The following is a 17183-nucleotide window of genomic DNA, read 5'->3' as shown; positions in this document are numbered from 1 at the left end:
CTGAAAAAGGCAAACAAGTCTTCAAATGATAAGTATTAACTTTTTATCAATTGTGGTATGTGCCACCAAAAAAGGGGAAGATGCATGTTTCTTACCTGAGATAGGGTCAGAGAAGGGCAGTGCAATTTGTGTACACTGCAGCAAGGGTGACACAGCACGTATGAGTCCTCTTGTGTTGGCTGTATGCAGGAGACAGGAAGTGTGAAGGAGGGACTGCAGATTTGCCCTGTTGAATGGTGAAGAAGATCCGTAGGCCTTCTGTGCTTCAGAGCCTGGTGAGCGGTGAAGAGCGCGTGTACGGAACAGACGTCACAGGAAGTACAGGATGTGCAAGGATGCTGGAAGCACGCGCACTAGGCAGAAGCCGAAAGGAACGTCAGCAGCGGGCCTTCACATCCTGAAGAGAAGCAACATGGTGGCTCCGACAGATCCCAGCGCTCCATGGCCATGAGGATAGCTGGCACGGACACAGCGGACAAGCCGCAGGAGCTCATAGCAATACACATAGTGCCAAGGAGTGCCAGGGAGGAACAGCATGGACGTAAGACTAGGATGCTGGCCAGGAATATCTCCACAGGTGAGCAGTCAGGTACTTACCAAACCTCCATCAGTGTGGAACCCTGTGCAATCCAGATGAGGTGAGACAACTGGTTGTACCACCTGCTCACATAACTCAGTCCTTGTACAAATCAAAGGAGGTGGGACAACTGCTGGTACCACCTGCTCAGGTATCTCAGTCCTTGTACAGATCAGAGGAGGTGAGACAACTGCTGGTACCACCTGCTCGGGTAACTACGTCCTTGTGCAGATCAGAGATGAGACCAATGGTAGTACCACCTGCCCAGGTAACTCAGTCCTTGTACAAACCAAAGGAGGTGCGACAACTGTTGTTACCACCTGTTCGGGTAACTCAGTCCTTGTACAGATCAGAGAAGATGAGACAACTGCTGGTGCCACCAGAAGATATTATTACATCAGTCCCAAGGCAATCTGAGAACAGAAGCTCCCTCGGCGGCTGGTGTCAATGACAGAGTACACAAGGCTAGCGATGAATTGCAAAAAATTGAAATGTAAAAAGTAAAAAGTTCGCAGCTATGGGCCAACAGGCCCATAGCTGCGAATGGGGCCAGTATCGCAATATGCGATTCGGTAATTGCATTTGCGATTTTTAAGAAATCACAATTACCGAATCGCAAATGTGATACATGGCCCTTTGCAAGTCGGTAATAGCGATTTCTTAAAAATCGCAATTACTGAATCGCAATGGGCCAGAATCATACATCTGGCCCCTGGTTCCCATTAATGTTCTGTGCAAGTGGAGGAATTTTTTTTGATTTAAATACACTATTTTCAAAAATAAATCCCATTATTTTAATGTGAAATACAGAATGTGTATGTAGGCAAGCTGATCTAGTACACAGGCATTAGTAAACAAACATAGGACCTGATTTAGAGTTTGACGGAAGGGGTTACTCTGTCACAAATGTGACGGATCTCCCGTCTGCTGTATTACTATTCCATAATAGTCTATGGAGATCATAATATGGTGGATCAGGTATCCATCACGTTTGTCACGGAGTAACCCATCCACCAAACTCTAAATGGGGTCCATAGTTCCTTGTTGTCTGCATTTGGTGGTGTTTAGACTTTTTGCTTTCAGAGACACCATTCAGATTGCATGGTTATAGTTAAGTATGTCCATTGAAACACATGTTTATTATGCAAGGGTGTTGACTCATGTCTGATGAAATTTGTAGAGTTTTAAACGTGTTTTATGACAGAGTAAATTGTGCCTATGAGACATCCTGAATAGTGATGCCCCACTGATATTCTGGGAAAGAAATAATAAAGTCCATTTGTGGGATATATAAATTAAATATATTAAAATAAATAATATATATATATATATATATATGCATATTTGTCTCTGTTGCTCCTTTTTCTGGCAGGCAGTAGATCGGATTTTGATGTTGTATCTAGTAGCAAGTTGTGATTTCCTGACTACCACAGGGATCATCTGTTAAAATATGAACCAATGTTGGTAGATAGGATGTCCCTTAGAAAACTGTCTCCTCATTACATAAACAACTGTTTCTTTCTATCACACAGTGTATCAGTTACAACAGGAGGCACCACGCCCTAGACGGACCATATGCCCACACACGGTGAGTCCTATTAATCTTAATAAATTGACAGATTGATTTGATCTACATTATTAGTATCAAGTAATTGTAGCAATGTCCTGTTCAATTTCAATACTAAACAAGCAACACTACAAAGTTCATGAGCATGTGGAACCACAGACTGTATAAAGTTCTGGGATGTTTGGGTTGTTCTTATTTTGCCTATTGTTTATGTTGTTGTTTTGTTGGTGTTAATAATGTTATTGGTACTAAAAATAAGAGCGTGTGGTTACTCCATTACTTGCTCCTATAGGTTTGGTGTTTTATATCACTGTAAATAAAAGGGTTCCTAGTACCCGACACATCTATTCTCACATTTGTTTCATACGCATGTTGAAGGTAGGATGGTGTAGCCTCAGATGGCACTTCGTATACATCATGGGGGTCAGATTTTCTGGTTTCGGTGGGAGTCTCATGTACGCACTTGGGGAAGGCTGCTCTAGCCTCACGTGACGCCTGTGTACATGAAAGGGGTGGGATGGTGTGGTATCCACAGATAGTCCTATGTCAAGTATTGTGGTAGAAAGCTTAGCTCCAGGTGGAGTCTCATCTACACCACGAGGATGGTGAACTCTCAGTTTCAGATACCAAATAAAAAGCAAGTAAAAAAACCTTCCAATTTGAGTTTTATATTCAAAAGTTATAAAAATCTGCAGTGTGTGTTTTTATGCAGCATTGGCAAAAGAATATGCATATATCATGATGGTTCATTCTGTTTAACATAAAAGCACACACATTGCAAAAATTTTATAATTTCTGTAATCGTGTTGTCTGGCCCGAAGTCTAATCCAGTGATCCCCTAATTAATGATTTTAGAAGTAGATCCCTCAACCAGCAAGAGAGTCCAACAAGTTAAATGAGTATCTATTGTGTCTGGTTTGATCTTCCCAGGAGAAGTATGACTCCCAGACTTCCATCTTTGTGAGGGTTGGAAACTGATTATTATCATCATTATCACCGTTAACATCATCATCACCATCCCTCCTCATCTATCATCATTATTTATAACACTTCCTATTAACACCTCATACAAACAGCAGAAGTGCAATATGAAGCACATTTTATTTTTTAAACTTAGTACATTATTATTATTGGCACCAAAAGTGCATTCCTGCCAGAGACCGGAAGTGAATATGGTCTATCGAGAGCACTTCTAGATTGCCCAGAAGGGATCAGCTCTTCCCAGTAGGCATGGTTCCACCAGGCACAGAATAAGACAACAAGGATCTCCTTAAGAAGGTCACAGCTAGGATCAAAACCCACAATGGGTGAAAGACCTCCTTTGACTATCTCAAGACTGTTGATTGAAGATGTAGATAGTACTCTTACCCCAAGAAGGATAAAAGAGGCAGGCAGAACAACAGATCAAAGGAAGGACATCCAGAAGGAATTCCAGTTGCTTGAGAAAAATAATGTAAAAATGGTCAAGGAGAGAATGAGATGGAAAATAAGGTTAATTCATCAAGGAAACACCTGAACTGTTGAGGAAATAATCAGGGGCAGAAATGAATAACAAGGGGATGTTGAATGTGACAAAACATAATAGAATGAGATGGAGAGTTATGCATCATGCCCTGCCAAGGGCTACCTTTTATATGCAGAGAAAACTCCCACTCGCCAGCTATTGTTCAACTCTTTCAACAGAGGCAATAACTCTGGCGAGCAGGACGTTGAGTGCAGAGCTGCCCGATGAAATCAGAATTTACTATCACACGGAATCAGCCTACTTCCAGACCTAGTGGCAACATAGCAAAGGTTATAATTGTGTCCACCCAAACTCTTTTATTTAGACTTCCTACAGCATACAATATTGGTTCCCAAAGTTTGTGTTAGAGTCATAACCATTCCAGACATTGGGCCTGATAAGAGTTTGGCAGATGGGTTACTCCATCACAAACGTGACAGATATTCCGTGTGCCTTACTGCAATGTCCATAGGATGTAATGGGATTGTAATACAGTGGATGGGATATCCGTCACACCTGTGATGGAATAACCCCATCTTTCAAACTATAAATCAGGGCCTATGTCTTCCACCACCTTCTAACAAGGTTGTAGGTAGAAAGCCAGGAGACTACCACAATGGAAGCTGAGATTTTTATGCAATATATAAATATATAAACAGGGACATACAGCGATTCTTAGTGAATCTATATCGGTTGCTATATGCTTCTCAATATCTGATGCATATGAGCGTCAGTATACCCTCGCTGGGTGGTAATACGCTTGACAAATAAATGCACATAAAATAACATAATATAATAACAGGAGTTCAAAGGCGGCACCTTTAGTACACTGAAAAGCATTACCATCTTTGTCACATTACGAAGATGAATACATTAAATAAAATATTATAATATTCCTTACTTCTTTAGTGTTTTATTTTGTGCTAGGAAACGCTGGCTTGAACGTAACATTCTGTTTAACAGATGTACCGCGATACTTACTACTTGTATGTTAGTGAACATCCTTGTTGCACGCTCCATTGTCTTATAGGTCACCACTGAGAATAAATTCTACTTCAGAGTTTTACACAAACTCAATGTCTTTATTTTGTTAAGGAAATTGAATTCATTTTTGCTATATACTAAAGACATATGATCATCCAAACTTTCTGTTAGATTACCATTTTTCAGCTGACACAAATGTTTTTCAGGGTATTTCGTACCCTGCCAAGTAAGAGATTAGTGGGTGAACTGTTACAGACCAGTTAATAATTTTCTTGAAATTCATGCATTTTAGCCATGATTGTAAAATGCATTTTATGCAATTCGTCATGCAGATGTTGTTCTTTGTCCTTAAGAGGAATGTTGCTATACAGCAAAACTGGTTTAAAAGCACTTCAGGCTTACTGCATATTGTCCCACCTATATAGATATAGGGGGTCATTCTGACCCTGGCGGTATAAACCGCCAGGGCCAACGACCGCGGGAGCACCGCCAACAGGCTGGCGGTGCTCCCATGGTGCACCTCCGGTTTCCCGCTGCCCTGGGGAATCCTCCATGGCGGCGCAGCTTGCTGCGCCGCCATGGGGATTCCGAGCCCCATACCGCCATCCTGTTCCTGGCGGTTTTGGCCGCCAGGAAGAGAATGGCGGTATGGGGTGTCGTGGGGCCCCTGGGGGTCCCTGCAGTGCCCATGCCAATGGCATGGGCACTGCAGGGGCCCCCGTAACAGGGCCCCACCAAGATTTTCAGTGTCTGCCATGCAGACACTGAAAATCGCGACGGGTGCAACTGCACCCGTCGCACCCCTTCCACTCCGCGGAGCCGGCATCCTCATGGAACGGTGTTTCCCGCTAGGCTGGCGGGCGGCCTTCTGGCGGTCGCCCGCCAGCTCAGCGGGAAACCCAGAATAACCGCAGCGGTCTTGTGACTGAGCAGCGGTATTCTGGCGGGCCCCGCCAGGCCGGCGGCGGCCCATAGTCTCTACAAGGGGTTGGTTTGCCCCTCTACATAGCAAAAACAACAAGTGATGGACGGAATGCTGAACATTGTCAAACACTCACCCCCAGTCATAGATCTGGGTTTAATCCATCGTTCTTTTGCTCACCATGCCACCCCAGTTTGGACCCAGCCTTATGCAAATCAGTCTTGACCCTGTTCCTCATGGGAACAGTCCAGACCGAACTGCCAAGCCAGGTCCTCACTGGACCGGAAACAAGCATCCTGGGACCGGTTTCGGGATTTCACCCTTCATCAGCCAGGCTAGCTTGAATCCAGTGGCATGGGAAGCACGGGACCCGCGTCTGGGCATACCCTTCCCACTTAGGGCGACAAAGCAAAAACAACAAGTGATGGACGGAATGCTGAACATTGCCAAACACTCACCCTCAGTCATAGATCTGGGTTTAATCCATCGTTCTTTTGCTCACCATGCCACCCCAGTTTGGACCCAGCCATATGCAAATCAGTCTTGACCCTGTTCCTCATGGGAACAGTCCAGGCCGAACTGCCAAGCCAGGTCCTCACTGGACCGGAAACAAGCATCCTGGGACCGGTTTAGGGGTTTCACCCCTCATCAGCCAGGCTAGCTTGAATCCAGTGGCATGGGAAGCACGGGACCCACGTCTGGGCATACCCTTCCCACTTAGGGCGACAAAGCAAAAACAACAAGTGATGGTCGGAATGCTGAACATTGTCAAACACTCACCCCCAGTCATAGATCTGGGTTTAATCCATCGTTCTTTTGCTCACCATGCCACCCCAGTTTGGACCCAGCCATATGCAAATCAGTCTTGACCCTGTTCCTCAGCGGTATTCTGTCGGGCCCCGCCAGGCCGGCGGCTACCGCCGCCGGCCAGGGTCGGAATGAGGCCCATAGTCTCTACAAGGGGTTGGTTTGCCCCTCTACATAGCAAAAATAACAAGTGATGGACGGAATGCTGAACATTGTCAAACACTCACCCCCAGTCATAGATCTGGGTTTAATCCATCGTTCTTTTGCTCACCATGCCACCCCAGTTTGGACCCAGCCATATGCAAATCAGTCTTGACCCTGTTCCTCATGGGAACAGTCCAGACCGAACTGCCAAGCCAGGTCCTCACTGGACCGGAAACAAGCATCCTGGGACCGGTTTCGGGGTTGCCCCTCTACATAGCCTGTGCCCCTATGAAACATAGCCAACATGGAGACCTCTGAGTTGGAACATACACTGACTACTTAAGATGTCACAAGTCCACTTTATGTGTCTCACCACAGTTGGCATTAATGTAATTGCATTTATATAGCGCTTACTACCCCTGACGAGGCATCGAGTCGCTTTATGCTGGGCAGTACGCTGCTCTGGAACGCAAGGTCCATGGTTAGTCCAGTGTCATTGGTTGCTGTTAGTTTTTGGGTTCGTTTTGTGCACTCACAGCAAACCATTCCATGCAGTCATTCCATTTTCCTTGTGGTGGACTAAATCATTGGTGGCTAGTTCCGATCATTAGTGGGGGGTGAGCTCAGGCACATGGTTGGTGGGATTCATAGATGAGTTCGAGAAGATTCAGTATGGTTAGGAGGGCGGTGTGGACCGGGCTCCTGCCGTTCCATCTAGTGGTGATGAGAGTACATCTATTCACTGATCACGTAGAAGGAGCGGGGTGATTCACCAGGGGGGAGCCTTAGAAGGTAGATTCCTTCACCACAGCCTTAACCTATGGAGGAAAGTTGATGCATGGATTCAAAATAATCCCCGGATTTTGGATGTCAGTAGGCAAGGGGAGGGCGAGATTAAAAGATCTGTGGAGAGCAGGTAAATTTGGGTCAATTCTCCTACGATTAGGACTTTAATCTTCAATTTGTTGACAGATGACTGTCCTTCTTCTGAAAGTAGACAAGGTCTAGGCGCTTTGCGATGTAGTGCCAGTGTGTTTCTCACCATTGGGCCAAGTCCACAAAGCCTTTTCCGCCAATGTGCATTTTGGTTTAGTATTTCACTTCTGGTGTTACATGTGCTCCTGGTGTGTAAGTGACTCACGTCCACCCAATGGCTGTCCTTCTCTAGGGCAATGACCTTAAAAGACAATATTTGTCTGCAGGTTTACGCAGCATCATTTCTTTAATGTAGTATTATGCGTGACACTCGGGTATCGTTTAAGAGAGAAGAACCCCTGCTAGAAGTTTAGATGAGAATAATCTTTCCCCAGACTTGCAATAACAACTACCACAGGCAGGGATTTACCTCGTTCGAGGTGTTTAGCGACCCTGCAAACATGAAGAGCACACATCAAAGGCTGTTATGAGGCATGAACAAGTCTAGGCTGCTTCACTCGAGTCTCTTTAGAAGAAGGCAAGAATGATGCACTCGTGATTATCTTTAGGTCTGGCTTAACAGCACAGCTGTCAATGAACCTTATGTATCAACAGAAAGAGCTTTCAGAAGCACTGCTGAGGGAGGGGCTGTTGCTGTGCTCACGTGTGGGTTTTCTGGAGCTCAGCATTTGATTGGGCAGATGTTGTGTGCTTTCACTTAAAGAGTTCCTATACTGGACTTTTTGCTTTGTGGGAAAGTGTGTGTTCAGTATAGTACAAGTTAGTCACTGTGACAAACCATGAGCAATTCTATAGACCTGGTGTGTTTATTAAAAACACATTATGACAAAGGCAATAAGCCTGACATACTTCTTGTGAAAAGCATGTCTTAGAGCAAGTGGGCATTTAAGGTCAGATTGTTGTTATAACATTGCATAAAAGCCTGTAGAGTGGTATTCTGTTAATGGAATACCACATATTACTGTAGAAGGCACATGTTTGGTGCTGGCTACCTCCTCTGACACCGGAGTTTGAAGTGTTACTCTGCGATGATCCCTGTTTGTTCCTCTTATTAAGGGCCGTATTTTGTTTTACTAACTGTAATTTTGCCTATTATTGTAATTTTATGAATGTATGCCAGATGCTTGCCTGTTGGGAAAGTTCATGAGGAATTCAGTAGGCCTGAGCTGGTTATGATGACAGGCTACCGACAAAGGATTTACGCCTGATTGCTTCTTTGGGAAAGATGTAGGTCTGATCTTTTCACCATAAAACTTTAAATCAAGGGCAGTAGGCCTGATTTATATATTGTGAAAAGCACCTGATAGACAGCCAGCAGGCTTCTAAGAGTGGGTTGTGGTTACACTATGTTTGAGGGCTGCAGAGACGTATTTTGTTGCGTGGAATCTCACAGCTTACTGTACTAAGCAAGGGGCTTGGTGTTTGTTACCTCCTCTGACAAACTCTCAGGGTTGACAATTGGCAATGTGGTGATCTAAATTACATCCTTTTTTTGAGAGGGGTTAAATATTGTTTTATCAACTGTAATTTTGCGCGTATTTGTAATTTGTGACTGTATCTCTGATAGGTGCCAGTTTATGTGCAGTTCATTGTGCCACAGTGGGTTACGGTGACAGGTCAATGATAAAAGCTATGGCCTTAATTGGTTCATTGGGAAAACTAACTAGAGATGTCATAGGCCTGATCTGGTAAATATGGGCAGTTACAACAAGGGCAATAGGTCTGACTTATTTATCATGAAATGCATTTCTAGTAGCAAATAGAATTTTAACTGTGGAATGTTATTATACCATGTCAAAACCTTTGAATATGTATTTCTTTAAATGGAATCTCACAGATGACCTTAGTAGACAAGGGTCATGTCAAACCCTATACTGTAGAAAGTTTGCACCTTATTAAATCTTGTTAGACCTTCTTAGGAGGGTCAGGCTGGTTTATGTGTCTGATGGGTTCTTGTAATTTAACACAACATTAAAAATACATCCACTCGTATATATCAATAAAAACATACGCATACATAGAAGGGCTTTGGATCAGAGGTCTTCTGTCATTGGTCTTTCACACTTGGCTTCTAGCAGTAACAGCATCTATCACTGGACACTGGTTCAGCCCATTGGAGCCATTGGCTCTATTGCCCTGTGAGCAGAGACACATTGCCTGATCACGCATGCACATCTGCATTGACATGCGTGTGCGTCGGTGCCATGGCTGCTTGCTTGCAGCTGATGCCATCTTCATTTTGGCACAGATCGCACGGGCGGCCTTCTTGAAATGGCATTGGTCATAGTGAACCATCGTTTTACCATTCAAATATTGCCAACACGTTGCTTTCCATTATTGTGACCGCCTTGTGGGCACTTTAATAGTGATACCCTATGTGCAATACCATTGCAAGACAGTCACCCTCTGCTATGTTCATTTTACAAAGATGGGTAACACTGTGCACGTATGATGACATATTGAGAACCTAAATTCATCAGTAACTGAAAAGGCTCTTTTTGGTATAAGCCAGGCCTCTTGGCATTGTCAATAGTCATAGTATATTCTTCAAAAGGGAGGCTAAATATTTTAATATCGTTGCCAATAGTTGCTATAATCCTACAGACAAATTATAATTGTATGCCTGAGCTGCTCATTCTACCAGGGAACAAGTTCTCAGAGCACAATAGACACACAAGCTATTTGACTAATAAAATCTGAAATAACTTCATAAAAGGTTGATCAGATTCATTGTATATTTTTCTTACCTTGCACTTTGTATCTCTTTAAAACAAGGGATTTATAATAAATTGGGTATTTTAATTAGGGTCGGGACTGCGAGTGCCTGGGCTTGCACATGCATCTCGTATGCAGGACTCTGTTGTGTTCAGTGAAGGGCCTGGAGCCCGCCTCTCGCTCACCATTTGTTGGTTTGCCTGGCACTCTTCTTTACAGCCTCGTAATTGGTCAAGGCATGTCTGGCATCACTTCCGTTCCTCTGTGTGGATCAGGGATCAAACACTAATTAATGTTAACTTAATTAGTGATTGTCCGCTCACCCGATGTGATCGAGGTACTATTTTTGTTCATTTTAACTTCCAGTGCCCGCAACCAGAAGGCTTGTGACTGGAAAAAACGTGCCTAGCAGGAAAAACAAATTTGCAAAGTTTTTTTTTTTCAAGCTATCTTTATTTTATTTTGTTAACTCGTCTTTTCTTACTTTCCACTCATGTTTTCTTTTGTTTTTGCTCGTCGGCACTGTTGTCAAAAGATGACAATTAACTTGTTTGAAATATGCGAGACCCATTGCATTGCAAATGCTTGTATTTTTGGATCTAGCATGATTTCTATAATTCCCTGAATTAGCCATGAGCCTTGCCAGAATGGCCTCTTTGTTCTGTGCTGAAGTCGTTCTACTGTCGCTCTCATATATACTCCATCTATATGGAGATTGTAGTCATTCAACTTTTATAGATTGTTGCTGTTAAAGTCCATTCATTGTGATGAATTCTAAGCAGAGGAATAGAGAACACACCACTGACCTGATCAGTCCTCCCTCTGCTCTCCTCACTCATCTTCTACATGGGTGACTGATGGGCATTGTGGTGTGTAGTTGATGAACTTTGACTGGTCACTGTTGTGATAACTCCAAACTGTCCATGTCTACAACATCCTTTAAGACTTTTTTCTGTTAAATTCACATCTTGTTCATTTCCCCTTGTCGTCATCCTCGTCATACCTTAGTGCTAGCTAGGTCTTCAGACATCCGAGTGCTCAGGAGTACAAGTCTGAGAGAGGCCTTTAAGCACATTAGTGGCATCCGTATATGTGCCTTGTATAGGGGGTGTCACTAGATGCACTGAATACATAGCATAGGTTTCCGCTCCTTGTGCCTGGCATCTCCTGTGGGATGGTCTCCCTTAGAGATGTAAAGAATATCGAACTCTAATCTGTTTGCATCCAATCTCAAGACCTTTCTCTGCTTTTCATGTGTTCTCTGGTCCCCAAGTTGACTGTTCAGCTCAGCGCCTCAAGACAATGGCTGTTGTGATGTGTGTACATCAGTGCCAGCTCATGACTGGAGTCTGCAGCAGGGCTTGGCATTAGGGCAGTGTGTGGGGGACAGCACCAGGCGCTGAGCTCCAGAGGGAGGATGGGGGTGCTGTGTTTAGAAATAACTGAGGGATTTACAAGCACCTGGCGCAGGGTTCTTTGTGTGCCCATTAGCTTTAAGGCAACAATAAAAATCTCCAGAAAACTCTGGTGATTAATACTCCTGCTGTAGAGACTGGAGTTTCGTCCAGTGGCGGTTTTGACTCATCTAAGGTAGCACAGAGGGTTACTATGCCTGCTGCTAAGAATGTGTACCTAGCAGATAACTGAACTGTATTTTACATGGATAGCTCAGTGGGTTACTGCTTTTGTCAGAGAGATCCTTTTGTTTCTTGCAGTTCAAAAGTTACAACCCTAATATAGGTCAGTGACCTATGACCTATTATCAAAGAGCTGCAGGCAAGCTGCCTGGTATAGTTTAGAAGTTATCTTTTTCCCCAGTCTTTCATGATCTAATGTTGCCAAAAAGGTTTCATTTGTATATAAATACATTTTTTGTAAAGTCAACCTCCAACCACTCTCGTACATTTGAAATCCTAAATTGGAGCTTCTCCAGACTAAACACACTTAAAATATACTTCCTACTTGTATCGGTGACATGTGATGCCTTCACCTGGTAATCCTTATTGTTTCCTGTATCATTCCTTCTAGACTGATTTACACATGGATGATTCATTGCCTCTGTGTGTCTATAGTGTGTGTGTGGTGTAAAGTGCTCTGACACCTGACGCTGGTAAGGGAGGCGCTATTAGCTATTAAACGAATGAAGTACCCGGGAGGGGGGGGGGGGGGTGTTTGCCATGAAAGATTCTCGCACCGGGCGCCACCATCGCGTCCTACCCTCGTCGGCGCCCCCGCAGCCCGTAGGCAGCGCTTGAACTTAGGGTCACAGGCGGTCAGCAGGCGTCCAGAAAGAGGGGGGGCTCACTTCATAGCGCCTCTGCGCTCTCATTGTCCTGGGAGTGGGGCAGAGAGATGACCCTGGATGCACACGAAAGGCTCCCTGCCTCCTCACCCACTGAACGCTGTAACCCCCAAGAAAAGAGGGACAGAGTTAGGACCACATTTTATTTTGCATTTCGCAAGTCGGCCAAGTGACTATGACATATCAGCCAACAGCACATTGCATTGTGGGACTTGTATTTTTGCTTAACACTTTCTTTTTGAGTTCTAAGCCCCAGAATGCAAAGTGATGTTGTTTAAAATGCCAGAAACAGGCTGAAGATGTTATACATGACATGAGCCAATACTCGGGTATATGTTAAAATGTTTAAAAATCTTCTTGTCCCTTTAAAAATCTGCTTGCTTCACACATAAAACAAAAATAAACTCTTCTCACATATTTTCCGAGGGTTCACGTTTCACATGCATTAGAATCAGCACTGGAAATACAAATTGTTTTGTCTTTTGTGTAGTGAAACGTTTTACTCCGAGCTTCAGCTTTAAATATATTTTGGAAATTGAGGCATTTTTCTCCAAATATCAGCTTATGAATTCTGAAAATAAACAAATTTTTCGAATTTTTCTATTGTATATACATTCTCTATTTTGATATATATATATAATTAAATATATATATATATATATATATATAAATAATAAACCAAGCAAAAGCTTCTAATTCAGTCGGCTTGTCGGCAGACAGGAGAGCTACTCACAGGTACCTAGAGAGCTCCCAGTGGCAGGTGGCAGAATCAGGGGGACAGGTGTTGATACACAGGACAGGTGCAACACAGGTAGGTAACACACTAAAGAACGAGTGAGAGAATTGAAAGAGCTGTTGTACACTCTCTTCGAGCATACATAAACATTCAAAAACACAACACTGGAAACAACATCATTCTGTAGTGCAAGCACCCCTTCTGTTTGCAACAGGTACACCTTGGCAGCAGCAGTGCAAGCTTCTCTCCTTCAGAGACACATCTAGGCAGGGCAGTACCAGTGCAAGCTTCTCTCCTTCAGGGACACATCTCGGCAGGGCAGCAGCAGTGCAAGCTTCTCTCCTTCAGGGGACAGCAGCAGTACAAGCTTCTCTCCTTCAGAGGACACATCTGGGCAGGGCAGCAGCAGTGCAAGCTTCTCTCCTTCAGAGGACACATCCGGGCAGGGCAGCAGCAGTGCAAGCTTCTCTCCTTCAGAGGACACATCCAGGAAGGGCAGCAGCAGTGCAAGCTTCTCTCCTTCAGGGACACATCTAGGCAGGACAGCAGCAGTGCAAGCTTCTCTCCTTCAGAGGACACATCTAGGCAGGGCAGCAGCAGTGCAAGCTTCGCTCCTTCAGAGGACACGTCTAGGCAGGGCACCAGCAGTGCAAGCTTCGCTCCTTCAGAGGACACGTCTAGGCAGGGCACCAGCAGTGCAAGCTTCGCTCCTTCAGGGGACACATCTAGGTAGGGCACCAGCAGTGCAAGCTTCTCTCCTTCAGAGGACACATCCAGGAAGGGCAGCAGCAGTGCAAGCTTCTCTCCTTTAGGGACACATCTAGGCAGGACAGCAGCAGTGCAAGCTTCTCTCCTTTAGGGACACATCCAGGAAGGGCAGCAGCAGTGCAAGCTTCTCTCCTTTAGGGACACATCTAGGCAGGACAGCAGCAGTGCAAGCTTCTCTCCTTCAGGGACACATCTAGGCAGGGCAGCAGCAGTGCAAGCTTCGCTCCTTCAGAGGACACATCTAGGCAGGGCAGCAGCACTGCAAGCTTCTCTCCTTCAGAGGACACATCCAGGAAGGGCAGCAGCAGTGCAAGCTTCTCTCCTTCAGGGACACATCTGGGCAGGGCAGCAGCAGTGCAAGCTTCTCTCCTTCAGAGGACACATCTAGGCAGGGCAGCAGCAGTGCAAGCTTCTCTCCTTCAGAGGACACATCTAGGCAGAGCAGCAGCAGTGCAAGCTTCTCTCCTTCAGGGGACAGCAGCAGTACAAGCTTCTCTCCTTCAGGGGACAGCAGCAGTGCAAGCCTCTCTCCTTCAGAGGACACATCTAGGCAGGGCAGCAGCAGTGCAAGCTTCTCTCCTTCAGGGGACAGCAGCAGTGCAAGCTTCTCTCCTTCACAGGACACATCTAGGCAGGGCATCAGCAGTGCAAGCTTCTCTCCTTCAGAGGACACATCTAGGCAGGGCAGCAGTAGTGCAAGCTTCTCTCCTTCAGAGGACACATCTAGGCAGGGCATCAGCAGTGCAAGCTTCTCTCCTTCAGAGGACACATCTAGGCAGGGCAGCAGTAGTGCAAGCTTCTCTCCTTCAGAGGACACATCCAGGAAGGGCAGCAGCAGTGCAAGCTTCTCTCCTTCAGGGGCACATCTAGGCAGGGCAGCAGCAGTGCAAGCTTCTCTCCTTCAGAGGACACATCCAGGAAGGGCAGCAGCAGTGCAAGCTTCTCTCCTTCAGAGGACACATCCAGGAAGGGCAGCAGCAGTGCAAGCGTCTCTCCTTCAGGGGACAGCAGCAGTGCAAGCTTCTCTCCTTCAGAGGACACATCTAGGCAGGGCATCAGCAGTGCAAGCTTCTCTCCTTCAGAGGACACATCTGGGCAGGGCAGCAGCAGTGCAAGCTTCTCTCCTTCAGGGGACAGCAGCAGTGCAAGCTTCTCTCCTTCAGGGACACATCTCGGCAGGGCAGCAGCAGTGCAAGCTTCTCTCCTTCAAAGGACACATCCAGGAAGGGCAGCAGCAGTGCAAGCTTCTTCAAGGGACACATCTAGGCAGGGCAGCAGCAATGCAAGCTTCTCTCCTTCAGAGGACACATCCAGGAAGGGCAGCAGCAGTGCAAGCTTCTCTCCTTCAGAGGACACATCTAGGCAGGGCAGCAGCAGTGCAAGCTTCTCTCCTTCAGAGGACACATCTAGGCAGGGCAGCAGCAGTGCAAGCTTCTCTCCTTCAGGGACACATCTAGGCAGGACAGCAGCAGTGCAAGCTTCTCTCCTTCAGGGACACATCTAGGCAGGGCAGCAGCAGTGCAAGCTTCTCTCCTTCAGAGGACACATCTAGGCAGGGCAGCAGCAGTGCTAGCTTCTCTCCTTCAGGGGACACGCCTAGGCAGGACAGCAGCAGTGCAAGCTTCTCTCCTTCAGGGGACACGCCTAGGCAGGATAGCAGCAGTGCAAGCTTCTCTCCTTCAGGGACACATCTGGGCAGGGCAGCAGCAGTGCAAGCATCTCTCCTTCAGAGGACACATCTCAGCAGGGCAGCAGCAGTGCAAGCTTCTCTCCTTCAGAGGACACATCTAGGCAGGACAGCAGCAGTGCAAGCTTCTCTCCTTCAGAGGACACATCTAGGCCGGGCAGCAGCAGTGCAAGCTTCTCTCCTTCAGAGGACACATCTAGGCAGGGCAGCAGCAGTGCTAGCTTCTCTCCTTCAGAGGACACATCCAGGAAGGGCAGCAGCAGTGCAAGCTTCGCTCCTTCAGAGGACACATCTAGGCAGGGCAGCAGCAGTGCAAGCTTCTCTCCTTCAGAGGACACATCTAGGTAGGGTAGCAGCAGTGCAAGCTTCTCTCCTTCAGGGACACATCTAGGCAGGGCAGCAGCAGTGCAAGTTTCTCTCCTTCAGAGGACACATCCAGGCAGGGCAACAGCAGTGCAAGCTTCTCTCCTTCAGAGGACACATCCAGGAAGGGCAGCAGCAGTGCAAGCTTCTCTCCTTCAGGGACACATCTGGGCAGGGCAGCAGCAGTGCAAGCTTCTCTCCTTCAGGGACACATCTAGGCAGGACAGCAGCAGTGCAAGCTTCTCTCCTTCAGGGGACAGCAGCAGTACAAGCGTCTCTCCTTCAGGGGACAGCAGCAGTGCAAGCTTCTCTCCTTCAGGGACACATCTAGGCAGGACAGCAGCAGTGCAAGCTTCTCTCCTTCAGGGGACAGCAGCAGTACAAGCTTCTCTCCTTCAGGGGACAGCAGCAGTGCAAGCTTCTCTCCTTCAGAGGACACATCTAGGTAGGGTAGCAGCAGTGCAAGCTTCTCTCCTTCAGAGGACACATCTAGGCAGGGCAGCAGCAGTGCTAGCTTCTCTCCTTCAGAGGACACATCTAGGCAGGGCAACACTTCCTTGTTCTTCACACTGAATGCCCCAAAACCTAACCATCTCTCAGCAGACAGTATCCTCATACCGAAATCAATGACCCAACCCTTTCGCCCTCATTTCCTGGTATCTTCAGGCTGCTTCTAAAACTTGTACTCCCATGTATCCTGAATTTCCCAACTCCAGTACATTTCCCTACTCATGTGGTCTCTCTCGCGTTTACGCACCATTACTCTGAGTTTTATTCTGAGCTTGTTAAATTACTTCTAGCCAGAGAATGAAATTTGCACCCTCCATTTCCAAAATTCAGCAACATTTTTAAAAATGGCTTTGACAGGACAGTGACTGTTTGCACTGCCTTGCAGTCACCCTGTTTTCTCACCACTCATCTGTAGGGAAATCAATGTGTTCCTGGTTTGTCCCTCTGCATAGCAGAATTAGCATAGGCTTATCACTTTGGTCCACTTGGGTGCAGTGTCTCCTGGAATTTGAATTCCAATTGGCGGTTTAAAAGAATTGCTGCAGATATTTACCCAGAATTCTTTTGGGTTTACCATGTCTTTTAACAATCTCTAAATGTCACTTGCTCGCTGTTTTCCATCCGGTTTGTGGACTACTTTTTCTCTATTTTCGCAGCGCGA

General features: G+C 46.0%; 1 protein-coding gene across 1 annotated transcript in view; it reads left to right on the top strand.

Annotated features, from left to right (window-relative positions):
• The window catches only part of CHN2 (chimerin 2), a 490714-nt gene that overhangs the window by 214788 nt on the left and 258743 nt on the right, over positions 1-17183 (top strand). The window contains exon 3 of the mRNA XM_069212100.1: positions 2110-2165. Coding sequence (XP_069068201.1) covers positions 2110-2165 — 56 coding nt within the window. The remainder of the gene's footprint in view (positions 1-2109; positions 2166-17183) is intronic.

Source organism: Pleurodeles waltl, chromosome 10, assembly GCF_031143425.1.
Source record: "Pleurodeles waltl isolate 20211129_DDA chromosome 10, aPleWal1.hap1.20221129, whole genome shotgun sequence".
Taxonomy (NCBI): Eukaryota; Metazoa; Chordata; class Amphibia; order Caudata; family Salamandridae; genus Pleurodeles; species Pleurodeles waltl.
The sequence above is the reverse complement of the archived record's forward strand: the minus strand, read 5'-3'. Positions and strand labels throughout refer to the sequence as shown.